Here is a 27,823-nt window from a genome sequence, read left to right on the forward strand (position 1 = left end):
TGAGTTCTCCTGTGGGCTACATAATCCCACAAAATTTCCCAGTGGTGGTGATAACTGAGGGAGGCTCATGATTCAGCAGGAACTAGTTTTCCTCTCCTTGACTCCTCCAGCTCAAGAAAAAGCCATATCCTCATTGGGTGACAGATGTTCTTGGGGCCAGGCTGCAGGTCTTTGAACCTGTAAAGGCCCCCTCAGGTTTCTGTGAGGCCCCAGTGAGTAGGAACACCTTCTGTTAGAAGTTATCCATAAATTCACCACCAACAGGTAGGGTGTCAGCCAAGCAAGGTGTCCCCAGAACATCTGATACCCCCTCATGTGACCCTACAGTGCCTTCTCCTCCATACTCCACTGACCACCCCTTGGGCTTCCCCAGCTCGGACACTGTCTGCTGGCCTTGGAAGGTACCGCCTCAGGATGAAATCTGTCACAGGGGTGGGAAACTTAGCCAAGGGGAGGTAGAGGAGTTTGACATCCAGGCCAGGGTTTTAGTGGATGCGGGGGTCCCGGGAAACAGTAGCGTGCTCCATGCTGTTAGTGATTTCACTGATCCTTGACCCTGCCAGCTGCATCGTGTTCTTTAACTTGTCAGTATCTGTTTGAGGGTACAAGAGGGGGAAAAATCAAAGGCTCTATTATTCTTCATTAAAGATTGTTTTTTCTGAATTCCATCCAAGCTCCTTTTTCACCGGACCACTGATCTAACATTTCAGGCAGATTTCACAAGCTCCAGGTTGCCCCTTAAACAAACACCCTATAAATAATCTTATTTCTCTTCCCGAATTCAATAGTTGTGAATTGAATTCCTACTATTGCATTAGACTAGCAATGAGGAGAACTGTGCCCAGTTCTGCCACTTATTAGTTGTGTGACTTTGAGCTTAAACTATCATCATCTGTAAAATGGGGATAATAATACCTGCCCTAGAGAATAATAAAGATGAATAATAGCAGGGTAGACAGTGGAGGAAAGAGGAGAGAAAACAGGTGAATATAAGTGCACAGAAAAATTGGAAGGAAATAAGGAAAAATACTGTCTGTCTGTTGAAATTCCTAGTTGCTGGAGGTTTTTTTCCTCCTGTGGACTTCCTAGAGTTTCCAAATTTTCTACAAAAGCATGCAGGGAAAAGATGTTATTAAAAAATTGTAACACTGCCTTTGCTTTGGTCATAAGGTCATTATGGGGCTCAGATGAGCTAAGGCACAGACCGGTACCTTGTAAGGCTCTAGCAAATGTGAGGGGCTGTTCCGTTAGCATGGTACACACGGGTGTGGAGATGGGTCCAAGTCTGCTGTAGCTTACAACACAGATAGGAGACAAGCCACACGATACACTTAGGGAGCCCTGATCTGCACCCTCACCCCAGGACTCTGGGAAGGGGGTAGCTCAGTGGGACTCATATTTCACTGAGCGCCCCAAGGACTCAGGAGGAAGTGGTGCCTGAGAGTCAGACTTCGTGATAAGGGATTAGAACTTGAAAACAAAGAGGGAGCAAAAGCTAGCCTGACTTTGGGGGTGGTCCAGGAAGGCAGAGAAGTCACCCCTTCTGTGCAGGACACTGGTGGGCAGTTGATGAGGGCAGAACAGTGTCGTTCAAGTATGCTTTACCCATCTCTCCGACTCCGAGGAACTCCCTTTCTGTTTCTTAAAGAGAAAACTACTGTAGTGAAAAGAGGTAAACTACATATTAGGGGTCCCAAAAAGAGCCACACTGACTTAAAGCCAGGCTGTCTATAGAGCAATAATGTCTTAGGAATCCGACACTCTGTGCTCCATCCTTGGGTCTGACACAGAGTCCATCACCAACAGGTTCCAGGCAGGGAAGCGAGTGTCAAAGGACTCATTCATGAAGCTCAGGGTTACAGCTCCCTCAGAGGGAGGGAAGGCTGTGTGGGCTGATGAGGATGAGGCAAGCTGATGGGATGAGATGGCTTTGGACCCACAAGCTGATGGGGTGGAAGAAGCTGCCTGAGACTCTGAAATAGTCTAAGGCACATCCTTTCCATGTTCTCTCAAATAGTTATTGCACTCCTGCTTTGTGCTGGGCACCCAGCTAGACATGGATTGAGGGAGACAGGGGTACCCTTTAGCCCCTGTCAGTCTCCTGGACAGTGAGGAAGAACTCAGGCTTTGCATTTGGGCATCCAGGAAACGTTTGTGCTATTGTGAGAATTCAGCAAAATAAAGTCTATAAAACAGCAGGCACTAGGCTTTGGCACTCAGTATGGACCCAACGGTCCTAGTCCCTCCCTAGGAAGAAAGGGGACTAAAAGGGGAATTTTTGGTGGCTTCCCTGGCAGGGTTGAGATAAAGAAAGAAACTTGGCAGGTGGCTGTGTTGCTGCGAAGTATGCTAACAAGCCAGGCTGTGCTCTGTGAGGACCAGAGCACTGTGTCCTGTTCACATGCTTATCCCAGTGACTCTGTGTGCTGCTTCTTCGGGTATGTGCCTAGGTTAGGTTGCTATTAACTAGTCATTTCCAATATGGTTCTATTTTGGGGATAGCTAAAAATCACTCCAAGATACCTGGCCTGTTCCCCGATTCACAAGCCAGGGGCCTGTTTGATTGGCCATAACAGCTTGCTGGAGTTCGTGTCCAGTGGTGCTTGTGACCACTCCTAAATATTTCTTCAGTCTGTCTCCACAGCACCCGTCCCCCCGCCAACACTACCCCACATACATACATACTTCCCACAGTGCCCAAGACCTTTCACTTCATGCCTTTGTTGGTCCTTCACTGGGTTTCTGAGGTGGCCTCCCAGCTGGTCTCACGTCTCCACCCTCATCCTTCCCACGGCACACAAATCTGATCAGGTCATTTCAGAGCCATTTAATAAAAGGCTCTCCAAAGCCCTTCAGGATGAGAGCCACACTTCTTTTTTTTTTTTTTTTTTACAGCCACACTTCTTATTGGAGCCATCAAAGTCTTCTACTATCCGACTCGTAACGTCTCCCGGCTTCATTCCCATGCCCACCTCTTTACACTTTACGCTCAGGCCAGACTAGTCGTAACAACGATGGCTAACATTGTTGAGCCCTTATCATATGGCTGAGCTGAGTACTTTACATTCTTGTTTAACTCTCCTAACAACCCACGAGAGAGGAATTATTATACTTTATCGTGGAGAGACTGAGGTATAGAGAGTTGTGTAACACGGTTAGAGGGATTACTGTCGTCTATAGCTTGCATCCACACCACCTTCGAAAGCACACAAGTGCTATGGCAGGTCTCCAAACTGTTGCTCGTGCTCTTCCCTCTGTGAAACATTTGCCATCTTTTTCCCTTTTGGTGAACTCCTATTTATTCTTCAAAACCCACTAGGACACCAATGGTCACCTCTGTGAAGGCTTTTGTGACAGCAGAATTAAGTCCCTGTACTGTTGCTTTGTTTGTTTGTTTGTTTTTATAATTTACGTCATTTATTTAATTAATTTATTAATTTATGGCTGTGTTGGGTCTTCGTTTCTGTGCGTGGGCTTTCTCTAGTTGCGGCGAGCGGGGGCCACTCTTCCTCGCGGTGCGCAGGCCCTCTCACTGTCGCGGCCTCTCCTGTTGCGGAGCAGTAGCTCCAGACGCTCAGGCTCAGTAGTTGCCTTGTTTTGTATGTATGTCCATTGTTGCAAAATTTGTGTGGCGTTATACTTGCTTTCAGACCTCCCCTTCTAGATTCCTAGAGATTTTTGTCTCATCTGTGTATCCCAGTAAACACTAGTAAAACTGAAGTAAAAATTAGAGTATGATCACTCGGAAAATTTTTTATCTAAAAATAGTCAAATGCCTGCATAAAACTTTTCCTCTGAAATCGCGCAGAGAACCACAGAGGGATCAGCTATAGTATTTTATAGCCCAACGCTTACTGTTCTTCCGAAGGACATCAGCTTTTCAACAGTGGTTTTCAGAGGAAGTTCGCCTCTCTACACACTCTTTTATGGACCTCGCTGAAGACTCTACAGCTTCTGCCTGCATTGAGCTGCTTAGAAAACGCCTTTGTGAGGTTTCCAGATGCTGGCTGAGTCTGTGTTTCACCCCAGCCTCGTAGTGACCCCATAAATAATTTGGATCCTTCTTTGCTAACTGAGAGTTTTAGGGGAAACTCACAGGGAATATATATTATCCTCCCCCCAGCCCCCAAACAGCTGTTCCCCTTGTTTGTAGCAACAGCTACAGATTTGTCTCTGGGAATCCACGCCTCTTCCATTCTGAGTCCTTTGGTCTAGGTAGAGTGCATGACCCAGCCTGAGCCAATCAGAGCTTCACATTTCCCCGGGCACAGTGATGGGCTCAGGGTTGAGTACATCCTGCAATTCCCTCTGCTCCTGCCATCACTGGCCCACCGAGTCAGAGTAAATCTTAGACCGTTTGGGGGAGCTACTGGAAAGGACTATCCCGGGAGGAGATGAGGAGATGCTGCAGCCATGGGACCCCACCAACAGGGGAGAGAGCTGTAAGCCTGAAGCTAGTACAGAAGAAGCAGAGCCAAGAAATAGGGTGATTTGAAATGAAAATAGAGCTTTCCTCAGCTAGTGAAGGGTTTACCACGGCTGGATTGTAAAGGACAAGTGTCAGCTGAGTGAGCACAAGACAAAGGGCAGTCACATGGATTAGCACAGCTGGTGTATTAGCTCTAATTCTATCGATTTATTTAGCATTTGAAACATCCAGCCCTCTGTTCAAATATTTATTGCAATTCCTGGTTACTTTAAGACCTCTAACAGGCCTGAATAAATCTATAAGTACTGAAAAAAAAAAAAAAGAAATAGGGTGAAAGCGGGTCCTAAGAACATCATTTGTGGACTGGATCAGGCAGTGCCTGAAGCCCATATCCTTATACTTTTTAGTAATAAGCATCAAGAAATTCCTTTTCTGCTTAAATGATTTGGGCTGGATTTTCTGTCACCTGTAACTGAGAAAGCCCTAACTGATCCTCAGAACTTTTTACTTCTCCTCACAGAATTCTAATATGTCCAGAACTGAAAGATTACTTTCCCCAAGGAATACTTCTCCAAATACTTCTCCCTGACTTTTCCCTAAATCAATGAATGAATGATGCCTCCACCCATCAGTTTTCTTGAACTAAACCTAGCACTCGTCCTGGATGGCTTTCTCTCCTTCCCGGTACCAGGAGGTCTCATACACACCGGGCATCTATCAACTTCTTTCCATCTCCTCCACTTCTCTGTAGCCCAAACCACCGACATGTGTAGCCTGGAATACTGCAGCAACCACAGCAGGCTTTCCCAATCACAAATCAGATCACATCCTTAATCCTCAGTGTGCTTTGATGCTCTAATTTATCCTGGGTCTCTTCTGCTCCCCCCGCACTGCTCCCCACCCTCTGGTATCTTTAAAGTTCCTCTAAGGGAACTCAGTGCCTCAGGGCCTTCCTGAAAAAACTTTCTTGCCTATCCACTTTCCAACAATGCCTAACTTATTCTTCCCCAAAGTCAACTCAGAGAAGCCCTCCCTACACCATAATCTAAACTGGGGCCCCACTCCCAACCCTATTCTTTTTTTCAGGGCCTTGTGTTTCTTCCCATGGTCATTATCCACATTTGTCACTAAATGTGTGTGTTGTTATTAAGATCTATCTCCTCCACTGGGCCTTAAGCTGCAGGCAGCCAGCTGTGTGCCCTGCTGCTTTGTCCACTCTCACCCCCGGCCCTACCCAGTGCCTGGCATGTGGTAGGCTCTCAATAAAACGTGCATTAGGTGAATAAATGGCTGTTATGGTTTTTAACTTATGGTGTCTTGGCTTTTTACTCTGTGGATGTATGAGGTCTAGGAGAGCAATTCACTAAAATAACCACCCCTGCCCCCCAGACAGTTAGATACCTGCCATTAATTTAACTGAGTGATTATATTTAGCCCATTCAGAGTTTCTGGGTATATGTTTAAAATTCATCACTTTGGATTTTGGATGATTGCTAGTTAAGAATATCTCTTTGCAACACAGCTCGCAGGTACCAGTGTACTAGAGAAAAGGAGGCCATGCTCTTTTTCTCTATTACACTGGTAATAGATAAAAACAACAAACTTTTAAATCAAATTGTTCCTACCAGGAAGCAGATAATATTCTAAGCACTTTTTATATATTAACTCATTTAATTTTTATAACCCATTACAGATGAGAAAACTGAGCAGCTGGCCCAAGGCAAGCAGGAGAGATGAAATTTACAGTCAGGCAGCCTAGTTTCGGAGTCTAAGAGCTTAAAACCACAACAGGAAATTGCCTCTCAGGGATGCTCATGGAAGTCAAGTAAAAGAGAGGGAAAAAAATCTGGGTTAGGGAAATATATGACTAGGCCACTGAGGCCCAAATGGAGCAGGACGGGGCTGAGAGCCGGCTGCTTCACTCTGGACCAAGGGGACCTCCTGAGCCAGAAAAATGCCAGCCCCCCCTTTCCGTCCCACACCAGGGCAGCTCCAAGGGTGGCCCTGAGGGGCTGTTCCCCCTCCAGGCACTTGGAGGGGAGAAGTGGAGAGAAGCAGGAAATCTTGTGAATGATCCTCTCCTGAAACCAACTGGCCTGGCTTTGGGATTAGAGGCTCTGAGTGAATGTGGGGTCGCCCAGTCCTCAGAGTAGGCCTCTCCCTACCACGAGGTACTCCACCAGGTCTTTTGGCCAATCCCTCCTCCGCTGCACCTGCAGGCCACCCCTCCTCTTGTTCTCCAATGGTGGGGGCTCCGTGCATCCCTCAGACTGGAAGAGTTCCCCAAACTGTGAGTTTGGGACAGTATAGTAAACAGCTGTGATGTCCCTCCTCTACTCTCCAGAAACACCTGAGATTCACAGGAGACCCTTAGGCCAGGGAGAAAGAGAGCTCCCAGAACCCCTTCCTTTAAAACATTCGTGTGATTTTCCTCTTTACTGATTGGACAAGCACTTAGTGCATGAGAGAGACTTCACAGACGTTAATCCTCACAGCAGCACTGTGAGGTAGGCACTATCATTAACTCCATTTTATAGATGAGAAGACTGAGGCTTAAGGCGACTAGGTAACATTCTCAAAGTCTCCTCCTAGCCCGTAAGTGGCAGAGCCAGGCTTCAAACCCAGGCAGTCTGGCTCAAGTAGCTGTGCTCTTAATAACTTCTCTGTACTCGTGGCAGTGCATTTTCACCTGATTCACCTGCATACGGATGTTTGGGGGGAAGGCAGGTGCCAGGGGGCGGGTGGGCAGCATCTCTCTTAACACCCCCATCTCCCCGCAGCTATGGTTTTGTCACTCCCCCAGCAGTTCTCAAATCCCAGCTCTGCCACCAGCTGTGTGGCCTTGGGCTCATAACCTCTCTGAGCCTCCATCCCCTCATCTGTAAAATGAAAGTGGGTCAGTGACCCCCAAGACCTTTCCATCCCTCTCAGAGATCCCTTTCTCTCCTGGGGAATGCACAGATATGGAAGTACTCCTCTCCATAGCTCTCGCAGGTCTCCTGAGGCAGCCGCTCCCACAGCTTGCACATGCTCTTCTCCGTGCCCTCCAGGTCCTTCTTGCCCAGAATGGATGTCTGGTAGTTCCCCGGCTCAATGATGCTGACTTTCACCCCGAAGTAGTGGAGCTCACGCCTGGGAAAGAAGAGCTGGACTCAGTCTGGGACTCCACGATGACAAAGGATCATCAGGGAAAGTCACCTCTGACACCTCTAGAGGAGCTGATCTCCAGAGATCAGGAACCTGGAGGTGTGCCCCCCACCCCTGCACCAGGCCCAGCACTGCTTTCATGCAAATAAGCCCTTTCCCAAGCCTGTCTCTGGACAATTCACATTAGGCCAGCCTAGCCGGGAGGAATTTAGACTAAAGCCTTGCTCCGACCAGGTCCCTCCCACTCAGCCCCACCCCCAATGCCTAGGTGGCAAAGGAGTGAAGGGATCTATGCAAGGCTTGCATCCTTCTCGGAGGGCTGCCCACAGCACATCTGCCCCCAGACCTCTCCGTCTGTTTGGAGGACTCTCCCTCCTACTCCCACAGGCCCAAGCAGCGTGTTGCTTATTCTGAGACAGCCAAGGGAAGGCTGCTCATCACCACCCCACCTCTTCTCATCCCTCTTCTCTGGGTCCCTGAGGAAGGCCCCTGGAGGTCTAGCCTTCTTCCTGCTACTGTTTTAGCATCTTCTCTCCAGATCTCCCCTGCCCACAGGGTGCCCCCACCCAGCCCTCTCTTCCTAAGGTGAAACCCCCAGAACTCCTACCCTGAATGGTTTGGCACCTGGGCCTGGTCAGCTGATGCTGTCAGAGAAGGCCTCGACGCCAAACTTAGAGACGCAGTAGCCGCCACCAGTGATAGCCACATGGCCACCAGAGCTGGACATTTTGATGACCCTGCCCTGGGCTTTCTTGACCATGGGCAGCTTATGGAGAGCCACTTCGATCAGTCCCACCAGGTTCACGTTGATCACCTTCACATAGTCTTCCTTGGTCAGCCATTCATTGGGACCATTGGGCAGGCCTACACCAGCATTGTTCATTAGGGCCCAGAGGCCTGGGGGCGCAGTGGAGGGAGGGAGAACCAGACAAAAATCAGCAGTGTTTCTGGAAAAGCACAAGGGTCCACGAACCCCCAGCTCAGGGCTGCTGAGGATGGTTGAGCATGTCACAAGGCACAAGACAGCCAGCCTGGCAGCGTGGGGTGGGGAGCTATGACAGCCCAAAGGAACATGGGCATTTTACTCATGGGTTTTCCCTAAAGGGGCAGTTTTTCTGATTCACGCAGTCTGCCAGCTAGCTGGACCCTGTACCAGCTACAATCCAGGCTTTAGCTAATAGCATCTAAGCTATTGGCTCTGGGAAAAGAGATCTCATTTTCATACCAATGAATTAATGTTTCAATTCCTTCCCCCATCATGCTTCCCCCTCTCTGTTCACCTGAGTGTAAGAAACTAACTCCATTTCACACATTACCAAAATTACTCTGTTCATTCATTCATTCATCCATTCACACATTCATTCATTTCATGCATCTGTCAGTTACAGAGGAAGGTGCTAGAGACATTAAATGAACAAAACATGGTCTTAATCCTCAGTGATCTCAGAAACCAGAGAAGAAATAAATAAGACTTATAAACAAATACAGAAGACATTTAAATAAAATAATTTTGGAAAAATGTGAAAAGGGCTCCCTTTGAGATATTTAAATTGAGTTGGTATAAATGGAGAGAAATATTGCTAGGTATTGTCCTTCAGCTCTGCAAGAGCCAGGCTTGAAGAGCCTCAGGTTCTAGTCCTGGTTCTACCTCCAGCCTTGGACAGGTCACTTCCTTTCCCTGGGCCTCAGGTTCACTGTTGAGTGGATTAGGACAGTTGTTTCCAACCTGTGGTTTGCAGTCCTGAGAGCTTTCAGGCTGAACCCCAGAACCTGATAAGGAAGGGAGATGCAGGAGAACCTCAATTTTCATTTGTCTTACATACTGAGGTTCCAAGTAAAATTCCACTTGGGGGAAGGACTTGGGGTTCCTTCCCTTTCCCTCCCCTTATCTCACTACCCCACCTTGGCCTCTGTAGCCTCAAGATACTCTTCCACACACACGTGGGCAGGTCTAGACGTAAACACCAATCATGGTTCACCCCTTCCCCTAGGCCTGGGGTCCCCACACAAGCTGTGTCCCCATCCTATCTTTCTGCCTTCCTCCAAGTAGAGACCCCAGGAGACCAACTGGTTGGCAGGACTCAGAGCCTTCCCAGCTAGGGGAGACTCTTGTCTTACAGTGGAAGAAATGAGCTGCTGAGACCCAAAGACTGTAAAACCCGAGTGGTCTCTGCCTGTGGAGAAGGGACACGCACTCGCTGCTACCTCTGATCATCCCTGGTAAATAGCTCTGCCTGCTGGCAAACCAGGACAACTTTAATTTTTTTTTTTTCCTGCAAAGAGAGCTAGAGAACTTTCAAAACAGTGTGAACAGCTTTAGGGTCATGCCAACTTGTCATGTCCAGAGACTCTGAGGGGCAAAAAGAAAGCATGCAAGTATCCCTTCCTCCCATTTCCCAGTGCTTCTTAGACCAAAGATGTTGCCCAATGGCCCCCACAGAGATGTCCCCATACTAATCCCTGGAACCTGTGAATATGGTGGATTATATGGGAAAGAGGAATTAAGGTAGCAGATGAAATTTAAATTGCTTAACTGACCTTAAAATGGGGAAATTATCGTGGATTAGCTTGGCGAGCCCAATATAATCACAAAGGTCCTTCTAAGTGGAGAGGGAGCCAGAAGACAGAGAACCAGAGAGATGGCAGGCTGAAAAAGACTCAGCCCAACCTTGCGGCCTTGAAGATGAAGAAGGTCGTGAACCAAGGAATGCAGGAGGCCTTTAGAAGCTGGAAAAGGCGATGAAATGCAATCTTCCCTAGAGCTCGGTTAACACTTTGATTTTAGTCCAGTGAGACCCATTTGGGACTTCTGACTTCCAGAACTATAAGATAATAAATTTGTGCTCTTTTAAGCCACCGACTTTGTGTGCACTTGTTACAGCAGCAACAGGAAACTAATTAATATACCCAGGGAGTCATGAACACAAGGGGCTCAAAGCTGAATGTAGGGCACTGGGCGGAGGCAGCCTGGTGAAGAGAGAAACTGACTCTTGCTGAATTATTCATAAGTTAGTTCATTTGACAAATATTTATTGAGCACCTCACTAGATGCCAGACACTGTTCTAAGCACTAAGGATATATAATAAATAAAAGGAAAAACACCTCCCCCACTAGAAGCTTTATTCTAGGAGGAGAAATAGAAAATAAATAAGAAAAATAAGTAAAATAGATTGAATATTGGATAGCGGTAGATGCCAAGGAGGAAAATAAAGCAAGAGTTATTGTCTGCCCCTCCTGGGCCCCAGAGCTCTCCTGCCCTGACTCATGTGCACAGACCCCAGATGAGCTCCCTCAGGAGTCAGGACTTCCCCCAGGCTGCTCCTTCTACAACTGAGCCACCCTGTTCCTCCATTCCTACACCCACATCTTGCGTGTGGGAAGATTCCTGGGTGGGTCCCCATTCAGTCCTAGTCCATCCCTAGCCCGCAGCCTCCTTTCCCAATAAGGGCAGCCACCCTGACATAGGCACTTACCCTTAGGTCAATCTGGTATCCATCATGATATGACGAAGAGGAGAGATCTCGCTCCCCACCCTGCAGTCTAGCCTGACACAGTCAAGGAGAGCAAACGTCCCCACTCAGGGAGTCCAACCTCATGTTCCCTCTCTCCTCCCCCTAGCCTGATCCCGACAAGAAATGTGCTCATATTTTTATAGGAGCTGATAGTTAGGACTACCAAAGTCCCAGTGAGGCAACTCCACCTTTCCGACAGACGGAATGCATATTCCCTCCCTGAACTTCTAGCGCAACCTCCCCCAAACCCTGCTAACCCTCTGAGTTTCTGGGAAAGAAAACTTCCTTGGGAAATCACCTCTTCATGTGGACAGTCCAAACCCTGCAACAGGTCCGATCCCACTGAGCTACAGGCCCGGCCCCTTTCTCTACATCACCTCTCCCATCCCATCTGAACAACAGGGTCCCTGATAACTCTCAGATACCTGCAGGAGAAAGAGAGAAAAAGAAGGATAAACTGAGAAAGCCAAGGAATGCAATTCGTCCCACCTTGCTCTCCCACTTGGTCCTTCACCCACTGGGCTGCTGCTTTGATGCTCTCAGTCTTGGTGACATCCAATAGGGTGGTCTCCAGCTGGTAGGAGGTATCCTGCTGAAGCTTCTGGGCCCCCTCCTCAGTGAAGCAAGCAGCCAGCACCCGCATGCCCCGATCAACCAGCTGCATGGCCAGGAGGTTCCCGAATCCCGAGTCACAGCCCATGATGAAGACGTACTTGTCCGAGAGGTTACGGACAAGATTGCAGTTCTCAAACGTACAAGTCCATAAAGGAGAGGTCCGTGATAGCCGCCATAGCAGAGGGGAGAGGTGATGGCCAAGAAGAATCGGGCTCAGAAGATAGCAGGAGAGGCTGGTCCTCTGAGCCCGTCTGCTGGAGCCTGTTGAGAAGGGCTCTCCTCCCTTCTGCTGCCGGCGACAGATGCACAGCCCCTGGGTGAGCCACTCTATAACTTGTATAGGTGGATGCATCACCATGCCAATTTGCCTAGATGCAAGAAATTCAAGTCCAACCTGAAGCTTTGTCACTTCAGACAGCCCTGGTGGCTCCCCCTCTCTCTCCCCCAGCCATAATGGGTGAAGATGCCAAGGCTGGGAGAAACCACAGTGGTGATGTTAGTGCTGAGAAGTGGCTCCCCTGGGTGGTCTGAGCAGAGGAAAGAAGGAAGGAGGACTCAGCCCAGAGGACCCTCCTGGAAATCCCCCACTTCCAGCCCAGGGATCAAAATCCTTTGTCATGAATGCGGGCATGTGAAGAAATGTAACTGTTATTTTCGGTGGAAAAATTAAGACAAATTCACTAATGCAAAACAAACAAAATCGGTTTTGTGCCCTCCAAACCCCAAGAGAATTCCAGGTTATCAGCTCTTTGGAATTCTCTGTCCTTAGGTGAGTCTCCATTGCGAGAGATGATGAGAAATAAAGGGTTTGCCCCAGGGTGGATGTGCCTCCGTTGTCCTGAGGTCAGAGGCAGCAGGCCCCCGCTTAAGGGAAACTGGTTATGTGAGGCCCCAACTCCCAGAAAGCAGAAACCCCTGACGGGCTCAGGGCCTGGGTCCTGGGGAGGTGATGCTCAGGTCACCAATGAGGAGTCCCCACTGCACTCCAAGCGGGTCCAGCACCCCCCTCACCCAGCAACCAGGTAAATGGAGGGAGTCAAGGACCGAGGACACAGAAGCTCCCCCGGGCAGGACCCCCAGTGAGCATTTTTCTTCTATCTCCAGATACACGCTAGGCTGAGCTGAGGAGCCTGAAGGGGGGTGATGTCAGTGAAAGGAAGGACTGTACAGTCAACTGACACAGTGGCTCATGGAAAATGCAGAGGGAAGGGAGGCCAGGAGTCAAAATGATTCTGATAACAGGTAGAACCCCGGGTGTCAAGAAAAGTCAGGAGGAGACACTTTGGGCATCGGGAGAGAGGCAGGAGAATAGAGAGTTCTGATATGAGCATTACTGAGACGGAGGCCGAGCTAGATGATAAGCATTGAGACTGAGGTCCAGCCAGATGATGAGGATGGCTCATGAATGCCCTGGGCAGCTGTGGGAAGGGCCTGGGGCCAAGTCATTGGCCCCGAGAGGGGATGACATATGGGAAGAGCAGAGGACCGGGGTCAGGGACTTAGAAAACTCTCAGGGTCAGGACTTGGAGGGAAGGGAGAGATTCCAGGCAAGGGAGCAAAGAACACACAGAAAGGTAGAAGGGAAGCCAGTAAAGAAAAGGAAGCAAGGATATGAGACAGAGGTATGAGTAGTGAGGGGCCATGCCCAGGGCTGCATAAAATATGGGGACAGAATTATGCTGGAGTTTGTGGTGGTTCTTTGGATAAACCTCTAGGGTCACCATTTCTCAGGATAGGCCTGAGCCCAGGCTCATCCTGAGATACCCGGGACAACTGCCTACACCTTTCCTGTCTAGAGGGTCTGACACAGAAATGGGGCCACAAAGTTCTCTAGAGTGAAGGGAAAAGGATGCGTCTCTCTGCTCTATGCTATCTATCTACCAAGGTTAGTCAGCTCCAGAATGTCACCACAAATCTCAGGGAGTCTGGCCATTCTATACCAAGGGTGGTGGGAGTGGGGGGGGGGGGGGCGGTCAGTTCATGGACCCAGCCCTGGGGAGCAGACCCAAAGCCTGCAGGGTATGGAGGTAGGAGGTGGGAGGTGGAGGCGAACCTCACCTACTTCATACCCACCCCAAGGCACAGCACTGCCTACAGTGGGTCTGGGGGGCATCTCAGAAGTCTGTCTGCCTCCTTGGTGAGTGAACAAGGAAGTCTTGGCTGGAAGAAGTCAGACAATGTCACCCAAGGGCTGAGCAGGCCCAGGAGTGTCCCAGTTCTTCAGACAGTCCCAGTTGGTGAGATCCAGGGTTTTGTCACTAGACCTGAAAAAGAATGACTTGGAACTGTCCCAGCGCAGGCCTGGGCCTGACTCACCATCTCATGGGCCTGTCTGCTGACTGCTGGCTCAAGCAGCACTTCCCTGGACTCAAACTCCCAACATCAGAAAAATGCAGGCCATGGAATGGGGGTTGGGGGGGCTGCAGGACCACGCAGAGGGCTCTTCTTCTAGGACTGAGAATGCTGCCCGCTCTGATGAGTGGCCTCCTTATTCAGCTGGCACATGAGGCTGATGGGTCAGGCTGGTGGTTGCCTTGTGCATCCCCAACCCCTGCTCACAGGTACTTTCAGTGGAGAGAGGACCCTTTGCCTCTTCCAGGCCATTTCCATCCTGTGGGATGAGGAAACGAAGGCACACTCTGAGGAGATGAACAGAGGCAGAGCAGGTGGGGCTGAGCCCCCTCCCAGCGGCTCACACCCTCCGAAGAGTGCAGATTCCTCAGGGTGGCAGGAGGGCCATGAGGCTCAGAGCCTTGAGAGGCTGCTCCAGGACCAGGGCACAGATGTGTGCTATTGGCTCCCTGTTCCTCAGCTGCAAAACTTGGTCCTTTCTTCCTAATATCCCCAGAGCCTCAGAAGAAGCCTGGAGTAGAGATAAGGAGGAGGATGAGCTGCATGACCTTAGAGACTGGAAAGCTCCCTCCCTCCACCTTTTTTCCCTTCTCTTGAAGCATCATCCCTCACACAGCAACCCAAATAGACCTCCCATGCACCCCAACCTTGACTTCACAGGGCCCTGGCCCTTGAGGAGCTCCAGTAGACCATGGCATCCATCAGGAAGGAGGGTATGTAGCTCTTGGGAAGTATATGAGCTTGACATCCCAGTCAGGTGAATATCATCAGGTGCGTGGGTGGCAGGTGGTCAGAGCACGTTCACGAAGTTCATGACCAAGGACAGAGATTCAACTTGCATTTTTTGAAAATATTTTCAGTTATTTTGATGTCTGTTCAAGATGAAAGTTTCCTTATATACTTCCACATCCCTCCTTTCCAATTCACAGCTCTAATATGGGAAGGAACCTTCTAAGAAATCCTGCCCTCTCCCTGCCCCATCCCCTCAAACCCATGTCCCAAACTAATCCATTCAAATTCTCCAAGAAGCGCCCGAATTCTTACCCCAGGAACAACTGTTCCACACTAAGCGACCTCTGGCTCTACTTCTGAGAATATCCAATACATAAATTGTATCTTTCTATAAACACTAGAAATCTAAGCACATGAAAACCAGCTGCTCTAAAGTCAGTTTGCCATGAGTCCACAGGTGTCTATCCTCTCTGGCTTCAGTTTCCTCCCAAAATAACAAGGGGTACAGATGAGACAGTGGTTCCCAGGTTTACCAAGCCTGGATCCTTTCCTTAGGTCACCAGTTGACCACATGGGATCCTGGGGATGGAGCTCATGTGCCCACTGTGTGGGTGAGTCAGAGCCTGGAGGATGGACCTGAGACTGGAGGAGGTGCTAATGATGGACCCAGGCTTCCAGACAAGGGTTTGCTTCTCTCTCCAAGGTCCACAGCTCACTCACCTGAGGCCAGGAATGTCTCCGCATAGAGTTCCTTGACCTCTGAGCTGGCCTGATCCCATGCTGCCTGGAGGCCCCGAGAAATTGCCTCAGGGCTGGTCACAAAGGTCTTGAAGTAACCAGGCACGATCATCTCCTCCTTCACCCCAAAGTAGGAGAGCTCCTTCCTGCAAGGGAGGCAGGCAGAGGGGCAAAGACTTCAGAGTTTTTATGAACCAAGACACAAAAACACACACACACAAATAAGATACCAATACAGGACTGCAGTGCGATAAGCAGGAAACTCTGGGAGGTTGTGAAGTACAGAAAAGCCAGAAGGAGAAATCTTATGATGATGTTATTCTGTATAGAGTTTGAATATTTTTCCAAATATTTTATATACATGTGCTTATGCTTCTAAATCCTACCAGTTGAGTTGCAAGGTACCACTTAAGTGCTATCTCCTCATATTCCCCTCACATCCAATTGATCACCAGGCTTTTTGTATTTTATCCCCTTCACGCTCAATTTCCTCTCTTCCCTATCCTAACCAGTCTACTGCCTGGCCATTTATCAGCTGGGCTGGTGTAACTGGACCCTAAAATGCATCTCCCTACCTGGGATCACTTCCCTGCCCCATATTCAGAGCCATCCTCAGCCCTGCAGCCAGTAGGGTCTCTACTGCTGATATGATTAATTACTTTCCTTGATTAATTGCTTCCATGGGGTTACACTGCAAACAAGGCTCCCCCAACCTAATATCATAGCAGTAATGTAGGTGGAGCACACTGTAGCCAAATTATATCGGTGACAATTCTACCTCACTTTCTGAGTGTGGGCCAACTTCCAGGGCAGAGTAAGTTCATTCAAACTCTACAGTCGCCAAGTCCATCCTGACACCAAGAACTTAGAAAGGAGCTTCCCAATGAATGCCTGGCAAAAGCAAGAGAGAAAGTTCTGGAAAAAAGAACTCTAAGTCTGTGATGAAAGGAACCCCCTGTAAAAGACTCCCCCAGAAGCACAGAAGCAGAAGGACCAAGGGGGTGGGGGGAGGGTCTCTGTCCCAGGCCATAACCTGGGGGAGTCCAAGCCCAAGAAGGCCTCCATGCCATATTGGAAATGCAATAACCTCCACCCCAGAGGGACACGCGGCCCGTGACGCTGGAGACGTTGACCACACGGCCCCTCGCCTTCCGCACTAGGGACAGCAGACTCAGGGTCACCTTGATCACCCCCAACAGGTACACGTCCAGTATCTTCACGAAGTCCTGGTTGGTCAGCCACACACTGGGTACAGTGGACATGGAGATGGCGGTGTTATTCACCAGGCCCCAAAGTCCTGGGAACAGTGAGAGCAAGAGGGCAACACCATGCTGGGCCCATGAGTGAGGACCCAGCAGAGGTTCCAAGTCACCTTCCACCCAGTGAGGACTTTAGGAGAGAGGCTGCAGGGGGAACGGCTGGAACAGAGACCAACATGCTGAAGGTGCGCCACCCTCCTGACTCAGTCTTCACGCCCAGCCCACTGCCTGGTGACAAGGGGCAAGCACCCCAGATTGGATGAAGGCAGGGACTGAGGCTGAAGAAATCTAGTGGGTCCATAGTCTGGAACTCGGAGGGTGAAGTTTTGTGTTTTCACAGTCCCTGTTGTCCTTGCAGACATTATCAAAATTCACCTACAAGCAGAAACTAACACACCATTGTAAAGCAATTATACTCCAATAAAGATGTTAAAAAAAAAAAAAAAAAAAGAAAAGTAGTGGTTAAAAAAAAAAAATTCACCTACATTTTCAGATTTTCTGACAGCTGCAGGACTGAGTGCTCAACAACTAGCTAGTATAAGGGAAAGAGAGGGAAACAGAGAGAGACAATGAGGAAGGGAGGGGAAGAGAGGAAGAGAGGAGACAATGGATAAAAGACAAAAACAAAAAAGATGAGAACTATTTGGGTGCAGATTGGCTGGGTAAAAGAGACCTGAAATCCCAGGTTTGGGAGAATGTGTTGACAGGCCTGGTATTGACCTCTAGGGCCTGGCTTTGAAATACCCGCATCAATACTGAGCAATGTTCCAGCAGGAATCTGGGGAATTCCATGGGGTAGGCTTTCAGGGGAAGGCAGGGCTGCCACTATTAACCACCCTTCCCCAAATCGGAATTTACACTTTGTCCCAGAAAAACCCACCCTCTCCTCCCACCCACACAGGAGGCAACTCTGACCCCATGACTCTCAGTTCACAGTTCACCAAGCTTCATGGAAACCTCTCCGCAAGACTCAGAGACACATACCAAATATTTAAACACTAACCAATTAATAGAAGTCAGGGCAGAAGAGCAGGGTCAGGGGAGTTGGGTACAGGGTGTTAGAATTATTAACACACAGAGTTAGTCCCTCCCCTGCTCAGTACCAAGTCTGCCCTTGTAAGAATATATATTCTCCCACCATATTTGACACCAAAGACCCAACTAATATACATGGTTACAACGTAGGGAGTTGGGTAGAAAGTTTACCAAGACATCATTTCGTTGAATCCAATGAATAAAATGTGGGAAACAATTACATTCACGCCATGAGGTACTTTTTACTAAGTAGTGCTATTCTAAGGTATGGAACATTCTCGATCATTATTTATTATGTTTTTGAAGAAATTTTTGTTATGTGTAAATTTGTTCAACTTCTTTCAGTGGAAAATTAGGATACAAATTATGTACAAAATGTAATATCCTGTATGTAAAAATGTTATCAGTACTTATCTGCGGGTGGCGTGATTTGGGGTAACTTTGGTTTTTATCCATGTACTTTTCCCGTTTTTCACAATGATCATGTTTTAAATCTATACTTAGATAAAAGAAATTAAAGTCCTTTCCTTCTACCATAAAACACAGGCAGAACTGCAGTAAAACACACACACACACACACACACACACACACACACACACGCACACTCACACACACACAGAAAAACGAAAAATAAAAGAGAGAGAAAGTAACTCCATAGTAGTTTTCTGACCTTCCTTAGAAAAGTCCTGACAGCTCAGTGTCGACATCTGAAAAATACGTGACATTTAAACACAAGTCGGATGACTAGGGGTCACCAGCAAGAACATGACCAAGTACTGAGAACTCAGCTCGGCTCCAGTGCTGCTCCCCAGCCCCCCATGCAGTCTTCCAGCCAGAGTGCCCATCTCCACCCGTCCTCCAAAAAGTGCACCCCGATCACCCTGGTCACTCAGCATCAAGGAACCCAGACCTCCTGCTGAGGGAGGAGGGGACACCAGACAGAAAGTCTGCAAGGACGCATTCTCATCAGGGAAAACTCTCCCCCAAACTGCAGAGCCTCAGGTTTGGGAGGTGGAGGTGGGATGGAAGAGGCTTGGCTGGTAAGCTGGATGAGGAGAAGAACACAGGGAGGACTTCAAGTCCTGGAAAACACCTTGGGAATCTCCCCAGGCAGCTGTCAAGGGGTCTCCACTTCACAGAGAGGAATCAGACTTGAGAAATCTGGGTGGTACCTCTGTCCCTCACATGTTCCTTTACCCACTTGGCGGCCGCAGTGATGCTCTCAGTCTTGGTGACGTCCAGGATCACCGTCTCCAGCCTGTCTGATGTCTGGCTCCTCAGCTGCTCGGCCCCCTGCTCCGTCAGACATGCATCCAGTACCCTCAAGCCTCGCAGATCCAGCTGCCTGGCCAGTGGGTTCCCGAAGCCCGAGTCACAGCCCGTGATGAAGATGAACTTGTCCTGGAGGAGGCTCACCACCTGCCTCTCCCGGTACCAGCGCAGGAGGTAGTACAGGCCCACGAGGACCGCCAGGTACAGCCACATGGCTTTGCAGGGGACAGACACAGGCAGGCTGGGGTGAAACTCGAGTCTGGCTAGTGTTGAGACAGGAGGACTTAGAACACACGCAATGTTGGTTGGCCAACCAGCCTCCAGGCTCTCTGGCATGGAGTCCTCAGGATTTTCCTGTTCACCCTCTTTGGTGAGTAATACTGACTCTGGTCCCAGTGTTAATGCTCTTTGGTACATTTACACCATTTCTAATAGATGTAACTGCATTTCCAACACAACGCCTTGAGGCTCTTTTACAACCACCATTTCCAGGTCCTCCCACTCCTCCCTGTTTCCCCTGCTCACCTCTCCCCTCCCCACTCTCCACATTGGGCCTTTATGTCCTTGGTCTCATGGTTCACAGCTATCTTCTTCCCTTTTTCCTGCTCAGCCTGGGACCAGGGTCTCCCTTACCTACTGGAGATTCTTACAAGGGGAATACACGTGGAATCAAGACACAAGTGGCTTCAAAACCCAGCTCTGCTGCCAACAAGCTATGTGACCTTGGGCAGCTGGCTTAGCCTCTGAGCCTGGTCTCCTCCTCTGGCTCAGCTCCCAGAATTCACTCCTGAAAGACTAAGTCTCTCTCAGCCTCTCTAGGATTAGAAGGGGAAGGCAAACGAGAATAAGGTCTCTCCTGATGAAGAGGTTCCCCGGGCCAGAAAGGTGTTCAGGAGAACAGCAGGGGTGTCTGATCTCAGAGGCAAGGAGAGGGGACAAGAAGGGAATGGGGGCAACACACGCAATGGTGAGACGTCTCCCAGATGCCGGGCCAGTTGTTGGAAGGACTCACACAAAGCTGGTCTAACCGTTGCTCCCCTTTCACTCTGTGAAGATGCCCTGCCCACAGCCCTGGGTGCCCGGCTACATTGCCCTCCGCCCCTCCTGTGCTGAGTGAGGCCTTGCCCTGCCCGGCACCACACCCCGAATCCAGACCATTCAGACACTGAGAAAAGACTGACTTGAACGGGGATCATGGGATGGGCTGTGCGAACCTCCCCCCAGGCAGCGTGGGCCGTAAAGCCCAATAATTGGAAAGAATCAGGTCAGTTGTACCAGGGTGATGATGGAGAAGAGGAGGGAGCTGCCCCCTCAGGAGATTAAAGAAAGGACCAGAGGCTGGACCCCAGAACAGCTGTGCATGCAGGGACTTTCACATTCAGTAACGGGGGTGGACCCATCAGGGGCACAGAGCTGGTGAGTGGGGCAGGGACAGAAGGAGCCTGGTTCAGTGTGCTGGGCATCCCCTGACCGTCCACATTTATTACAGCTCCGACTGGTAAGTAAGGAAATACGAGAGGCACTGGGAGGGAAGGAGAGGCTTCCCCAAGCAAACAGAGGCTCAAATGCCCCTGGAACCCACCCCAGCAGCCAACAAAGACAGACAGGGGCACAGATTCAGCCTTTAGTGGTAACTGTCAAGTGCAGGGAGCTGACTGTAGTCCTGAAAGTGTTTGTCCCTCAGGTGGGAGTTGGCAGCAGTAATAGAAAGGCCCGTCTCGCAGAAACCAGCCTGTGCCTGCTTCCTGCGTGACCACCAGGACCCTCCTACGTGGGTTTCCCAAAGGGTGAGGACGAAGAAGGCAAGGATGAAGGATGGTGCCCTGGAAACTGTGTGGAAACGGTGTCAGGAAGCCGGGGCGGCATGCAAATCCTAGGCAAACAAAAACCCTGCTATGGGAGAAGGTTTGGTTTCTTTACTTGGAAGAAACAGGAGATTTTTTTTTCTCAGTGACCACGAATTCCTTCAACCATAAACTCCCAAGGGGCCATGCAGCAGACACGTCCCAGCCCTCAGGCCATTTGCTTCCCTCTTGTGAACCCTGAAAGTAATATGACTGCTCGCGGGAGTCTCAGCTGTTTCAGACTACATTCCAGGTGGGAACAACCACAGGAAGGTCAGGAGAGAGCAGTAAGAGAAAGGAGCCTGGGGTGACACTCACTCACCTGGGAGCTGCGGGGGCCAGAAGAAGAAATCTTTCAGAGGCGACCCTGTCAGGGAGACTCACTGACCAAGATCTCTGCATCTACGGTCCAGGGAGTTGCAGCTGGCCCAGATTCTGAGGCCGCACCTGTGAGCCTGCTTGTGCTGGAGCAGGGGCTGCCACCACCAGGTGTCTCTCTGCCCAGTCTCAGTAGGACCACTGTCAAAGACAGGGTGTCCCACACCATCCCCTCTTCTCATCTCAGGTTGGGTCCCCTGAAGTGGGGAGAGGCGTAGGTAACCAAAGGGGGCTAGAAGGTGCCAGGAGTGAGGGCTAATTGTGCAAGCTCTTTTCCAGCCCTACAGGTATGCAGTCCCCCTTCTGGAGTGAGCTCCCAAAATGGAGAGACAAATCCCGCCTCCGGCGCTGAATATCTGATACTTGGAGGAGATGAGATTTTCAGTGGGGAATCACTGATCCTTTGTCAAAAACCACCGGGACAGCCAAGGGGAGGATTAGGGAAACTTCCTTGTGACAGCCGCATGGACCCTCATGGCATGGGTTCCAGCCCCTTCACACGTCCATCAGACCAGACCTGGTTCCCTCCCTAAGAAAGGCAGCCTGGAAGGAGGAGGAATAGGGATCTACGGAAGGTCTAGGGTAAGGACGTGGGATGGTGTGCATTGCACTTCTTTTTTCAGCGCTTTTGTTGCTCCGCCTTGTCTAAATAGGGGTCCTTGTGTCACAGTCCACACTGTGGGCCATGGAACCCAACTCAGTGCAGCCCTGCACCCCCCTGTAAGACCAGCAAGGAGGACCAGGGCTTTGCAATCTCACAAGCTCTCTGACATTCTGGAGAGGATTCCTGGGGCTGAGTCCAAACCTCCTGAACACATACCCCCAAGGCATAAAGTGAATCAATGATGCTTTATTTGATTTCAGTTTGTTTGGTGTGACTGGCTCGGTGTCTGTGTGTGTATGTGAGTGTTTACGTGTATAAATAATAATTTGAAAAACAGGAGTCTTCAGATTAAGCATGAAGCTCAAGCAGGTGAACTTTTCAACTATAATTTTAGGGAAAAAATAATCAATGGAAATTCTTGTTTCCAAGATAGATCAAAACCCGGTTTGTTTGTTCTCCGACAGGATCGCATTCCAGCCAAGGTCTACTGAGTTGGCACCTAGGCTCGTGAGTCAGGCTGGTGGTTACCCTCCACTGTCAACACATACCCTCAGGCAAGAGGGGCCTTTATCTCCCCTGTCCATTTCTATCCTGGGGGAGAGGGAGACTGGACATGGGAAAGATACATCAACAGGTGGACAGAGGCAGAGCAGGGGGGACTGAAAACTCCCAGCTGCTCACACCCTCCCCAAAGCGAGGGTTTTTCACAGCTGCATGTGGGTCATAAGGCACTGAGAGGCCACTCAAGGAACAGGACACAGATGTGAGATAATGAGCCCTGTTCCTCGGCCATAAGACTTGTTCCTTTCTTCCTAATATCCCCAGAGAACTAAGTAATGTCCCAAGAGAAGCCTGGGGACTGAGGTGGGATGGGTGTCCCCGGTGACATGAGAACCCCTTTCGCCACTCTATTTCCCTCTCCCTGATGCATCCCCTCCCCACACTATCCCCAACTGCCCCCACCATGCACCCCAGTCTTGGGTTACAGGGCCTTAGCAGGCCGTGGGGCACCCCAGTACATCATGAGATCCACCAGGAAGGTGGGCATGTAGCTCACGGGGAGGTAGAAGAACTTGGCGTCCCAGCCAGCGGAGTACCGGGTGCGGGGGTGGCAGGAGGTCAGGGCATGCTCCATGCAGTTGGTCATCAAGGACAGATTCCCGGACCATGATGGCTTCAATAAATTAGATGTCTTCATGACTGTCCAGAAGGAGACACCATCCAAAATATTCTCATTTCCCAATGCTCCCACTTTCAGATCAACATGACAGTTTCTAAAAAGTCCTTTCTCTTCCAAAATCATACTCTAAATCAAATCCATGGATTTCATTGGAGTGTGTCCTAACACTTACCCCAGGATCTCTATCCACACCAAGCCCCCTCTGGATCTATTCCTGGGAATATGTGCACTACATAAACCGGAGGTCTTTGCAAACACTAGAAATTGAGGCACCTGAAAAAAGCTGGTTCTAACACCAGCTTACCGTGATTCCACGGGTGTCTTCCCTCTCTGGCTTCAGTTTCCTTCCCAAATTAAAAGAGTTTCGGAAGAGAAACTGGTCCCCAGGTCTATCAAGCCTGAATCCTTTCCTTGGGTCACCAATTGACCACACAGGACCCTGGGGATGGAGTTCATGTCCCCGCTATGTGGGGGACTCAGAGCCTGGAGGATGGACCTGAGACTGGAGGAGGTGCTAATGATGGACCCAGGCTACCAGACAAGGGTTTGCTTCTCTCCCCAAGGTCTCACTCACAGTCAGCCACGAACTTCTCTCCATAGAGTTCCTTGATCTCTGGGCTGGCCTGATCCCATGATGCCTGGAGGCTTCCATTAAACACCTCAGGGCTGGTCATATTGGTCATGAAGTAACCAGGCTCAATCATCGCCACCTTCACTCCGAAGTAGGAGAGCTCCCTCCTGCAAGGGAGACAGGCCGAGGGGCAAGGACTTCAGAGGTCCTCTTGCAAAACAAAACATGAAAGAACAGTAAGACACCAACATAGGATCGGGGTAGGATACGCTGGAATTTCTCAGAGGTTGTGAGGTACAGAAGCCAGGGGGAGAAAACTCAGGATGATGGTATTGCTTCTGTATAGAGTGTGAATATTTTTCCAATTACTTTACATACCTGTGCCTATCAGCTCTAAATCCTACCAGTTGTGCTACAAGGCATCCTTTAAATGTTATCTCCTCCTATTCCTCATCCCTCCAATCAATCACCACACTTTGCACGTTTTATCTTTCCCATACTCCCCAGTCCCCTCTCTCCCCTCTCCTACTCTGCTAACCCCCTGGCCACCTGTCCTCTAGGGAGCATCTCTCTGCCCACGGTATCAGATCCCCCACATCAGAGCCACCCTCTCCCTGCAGCCCGTGGAGTCTCCCCACTGATTTGATTAAGTAGCTCCCGGGATTAATGGCTTCATGGGGTACACTCCCCACAGGGCTCCCAAAACCTAAATACCGCAGCAGCTGAGCACATGGAAGGGCTGCACAGACAAATAATATCAGGTCCAGTTCTGCCTCCGACACTTTGGTGACTGTGGACCCTCACGCAAGGCAGGAATATGTTGCATCATATTAGGCCTCACACCCACCTGGACACCCAAAAGATAAAAGGGTGCTTCCCAGTGAAAGACCTACACAGAGCAAGAGAGAGGGATCTAGAAGGAAGGGCCATTAGGTCTCTAAAGAAAGAAAACCCCTGTAGAAGGCACCCCCAGAAGCATAAAGCAGGAGGACAGAGGAAGGGCCTCCATTCCAGGCCATTACCTGAGGGAGTCTGAGAAGGCCTCCACGCCGTACTTGGACATGCAGTAGCCCCCACCAAAGAGGGACACGCGGCCCATGACGCTGGAGACGTTGACCACACGGCCCCTCGCCTTCCGCACTAGGGGCAGCAGACTCAGGGTCACCTCGATCATCCCCAACAGGTTCACGTCGAGCATCTTTACGAAGTCCTGTTTGGTCAGCCACTCATTGGGTGCCATGGGAGTGCAAATGCCGGCATTATTCACCAGGCCCCAGAGTCCTGGGAACAGTGAGGGCGAGAGGGCAACACCATGCTGGGCCCGTGAGTGAGGACCCAGTGGAGGTTCCAAGTCACCTTCCACCCAGTGAGGACTTTAGGAGAGAGACTGCAGGGGGAACGGCTGGAACAGAGACCAACATGCTGCCTGCGGGTTTGGGGAGACCAGACCCTGTAAGCGGTTGGAGGACAGAAGGTGCGCCACCCTCCTGACTCAGTCTTCACGCCCAGCCCACTGCCTGGTGACAAGGGGCAAGCACCCCAGATTGGATGAAGGCAGGGACTGAGGCTGAGGAAATCTAGTGGGTCCATAGTCTGGAACTCGGAGGGTGAAGTTTTGGGTTTTCACAGTCCATGTTGTCCTTGCAGACATTATCAATATTCACCTACATTTTCAGATTTTCTGACAGCTGCAGGACTGAGTGCCCAACAACTAGCTAGTATGAGGGAAAGAGAGGGAAATATAGAGAGACAATAAGGAAGGGAGGGGAAGAGAGGAATAAAAGAGACAGTGGATAAAAGGCAAAAAAAGATGAGTAATATCTGGGTGGAGACTGGCTGGGTAAAACAGACCTGAAATCCCAGGTTTGGGGAAACATGTTGACAGGCCTGGTATTGACCTCTAGGGCCTGGCCTTAAAACACTGAGCAATGTTCCTGCAGGAATCTGGGGAATTCCATGGGGGTAGGCTTTCAGGGGGAGGAAGGGCTGCCTCTGTTTACCCATCACCCCCAGAACACAGAGTTCACCCCCTACCCCAGAAAATTCCATCTTCTCCTGCCACCCACACAGGAGTCCAGTCTAGCCCCATCTCCTTGGTGCAAATTCACCCAACTTAATGGAGACCCCTCTGCAAGTATCAAAGACACAATCCCAAGGTTTTAAAGACTTGGTAACCATAGGCCTCAGGGTGGCAGGAGCAGGCTATTGAGGGATGGGGTAGGGCTGCCAGAAGTATCTACTCAGAGAGTTGAGTTCCTCCCCTACTCAGTAACACGTGTGCCTTGTAGGAAGAATATTCTCCAACCATTGTCATCAAAGGCACAATCAACATATGCGGTTATAGTGTAGGGAACTGGGTAGAAAGAAGTTTGCCAAGATATCATTTATGTTGAATATGATGAATAAAAGGTAGGAAATAATTATGTATCATACCATGAGGTACTTTTTAGTAAGTAATGCTATTCTAAAGGGTAGTATATTCTCAATCATAATTTACTAATTTTTGGAAGAAAGTTTTATTACGTTGTAAATCAGTACATCTTTCTTTAGTGGAAAGAAAATGATACTAATATGTGCAAAATATAATACCATGTATGTCAAAATATTATCAGTACTTATCTCTGGGTGGTGAGATTTTGAGAGAGTTTGGTTTTAATCCCTGCACTTTTCTGAGTTGCCACAATGATCATGTTTTAAATTATACTTAGATGAAAGAAATACAAGTTCTCTCCTTCCCCTGCAAAACAAAGGCACAACTGTAGTAATTAAAAAAAACAAACAAAGAAGGAAAAGAAAAGAAGAAAAACAGAAAACAGAGAGAGAGAAAAAGTAACGCTTAAGTAGTTTTCTGACCTTCCTTAGACAAGTCCTAACAGCTCAATGTTGTCATCTGAAAATTGGTGACGTTTAAACCCAAGTAGGACGACTATGGGTCACCACGAAGAACATGATCAAGTGCTGAGAACACAGCCCAGCTCCAGCGCTGCCCCCCAGCCCCCCATGCAGCCTTCCAGCCAGAGTGCCCATCTCCACCCGTCCTCCAAAAAGTGCACCCCGATCACCCTGGTCACTCAGCATCAAGGAACCCAGACCTCCTGCTGAGGGAGGAGGGGACACCAGACAGGAAGTCTGCAAGGACGCATTCTCATCAGGGAAAACTCTCCCCCAAACTGCAGAGCCTCAGGTTTGGGAGGTGGAGGTGGGATGGAAGAGGCTTTGCTGGTAAGCTGGATGAGGAGAACACAGGGAGGACTTCAAGTCCTGGAAAATACCTTGGGAATCTCCCCAGGCAGCTGTCAGTGGGTCTCCCCTTCACACAGAGAGAAGAAATAAACAGAAAAAAGAAATCTGGGTGGTACCTCTGTCCCCGACACGCTCCTTCACCCACTCGGCGGCCGCAGCGATGCTCTCAGTCTTGGTGACGTCCAGGATCACCGTCTCCAACCTGTCTGATGTCTGGCCGTTCAGCTGCTCTGCCCCCTGCTCCGTCAGACACGTAGCCAGCACCCTCAAGCCTCGCAGGTCCAGCTGCCTGGCCAGCAGGTTCCCGAAGCCCGAGTCACAGCCCGTGATGAAGACGAACTTGTCCTGGAGGAGGCTCACCACCTGCCTCTCCCGGTACCAGCGCAGGAGGTAGTACAGGCCCACGAGGACCGCCAGGTACAGCCACATGGCTTTGCAGGGGACAGCCACAGGCAGACTGGGGTTAAACTCGAGTCTGGCTAGTGTCGAGACAGGAGGACTTAAGAACGTACACAATGTTGGTTGGCCAACCAACTTCCAGGCTCTCTGGCGTGGAGTCCTCACGATTTTCCTTTTCACCCTCTTTGCTGAGTATTATTGATTCTAACCCCAAATGCATGCTATTTGGTGCGCTCACAGCATTTCTAATACATGTCATTGCGTTTCCAACACAACTTCTTAAGGATGACAGTGCTTTTCCAGCCACCTCTTCCTGGTGCACCCACTCCTCCCTGTTTCCCTCTACCCACCTCTCCCCTCTCCACCCCACCCCCAAACGTTGTAACTCTTATATCTCAGGTTTCATGGTTCACAACTATCTTCTTCCCTTTTTCCTACTCAGCCTGGGACCAGGGTCTCCCTTATCTACTGGAGATTCTTACAAGGGGAATACACGTGGAATCAAGACACA

At 49.8% G+C, this 27,823-nt stretch overlaps 2 protein-coding genes and 1 pseudogene across 2 annotated transcripts; all 3 read right to left on the bottom strand.

Annotated features, from left to right (window-relative positions):
• Positions 1-311: 311 nt before the first annotated feature.
• On the bottom strand, positions 312-12,473 carry SDR9C7 (short chain dehydrogenase/reductase family 9C member 7). Its single transcript, XM_067698701.1, is given in 4 exon segments — positions 312-592; positions 7,389-7,564; positions 8,218-8,473; positions 11,579-12,473. Coding segments are annotated over 4 exon segments (1,197 nt in total). The 5' UTR covers positions 12,063-12,473.
• Positions 12,474-14,710: 2,237 nt separating this feature from the next.
• On the bottom strand, positions 14,711-19,391 carry LOC137202087 (retinol dehydrogenase 16-like; annotated as a pseudogene).
• A 3,510-nt stretch (positions 19,392-22,901) lies between these two features.
• On the bottom strand, positions 22,902-27,342 carry LOC137202855 (retinol dehydrogenase 16-like). Its single transcript, XM_067698673.1, has 4 exons — positions 27,030-27,342; positions 24,693-24,951; positions 23,674-23,837; positions 22,902-23,119 (listed from the first exon to the last, which is right to left on the bottom strand). Exons 1-4 carry the CDS (start codon positions 27,340-27,342, stop codon positions 22,902-22,904), a joined length of 954 nt encoding a protein of 317 aa, XP_067554774.1.
• Positions 27,343-27,823: the final 481 nt, after the last annotated feature.

This window comes from Pseudorca crassidens, chromosome 11 (assembly GCF_039906515.1).
Source record: "Pseudorca crassidens isolate mPseCra1 chromosome 11, mPseCra1.hap1, whole genome shotgun sequence".
In the NCBI taxonomy this organism is placed as follows: domain Eukaryota; kingdom Metazoa; phylum Chordata; class Mammalia; order Artiodactyla; family Delphinidae; genus Pseudorca; species Pseudorca crassidens.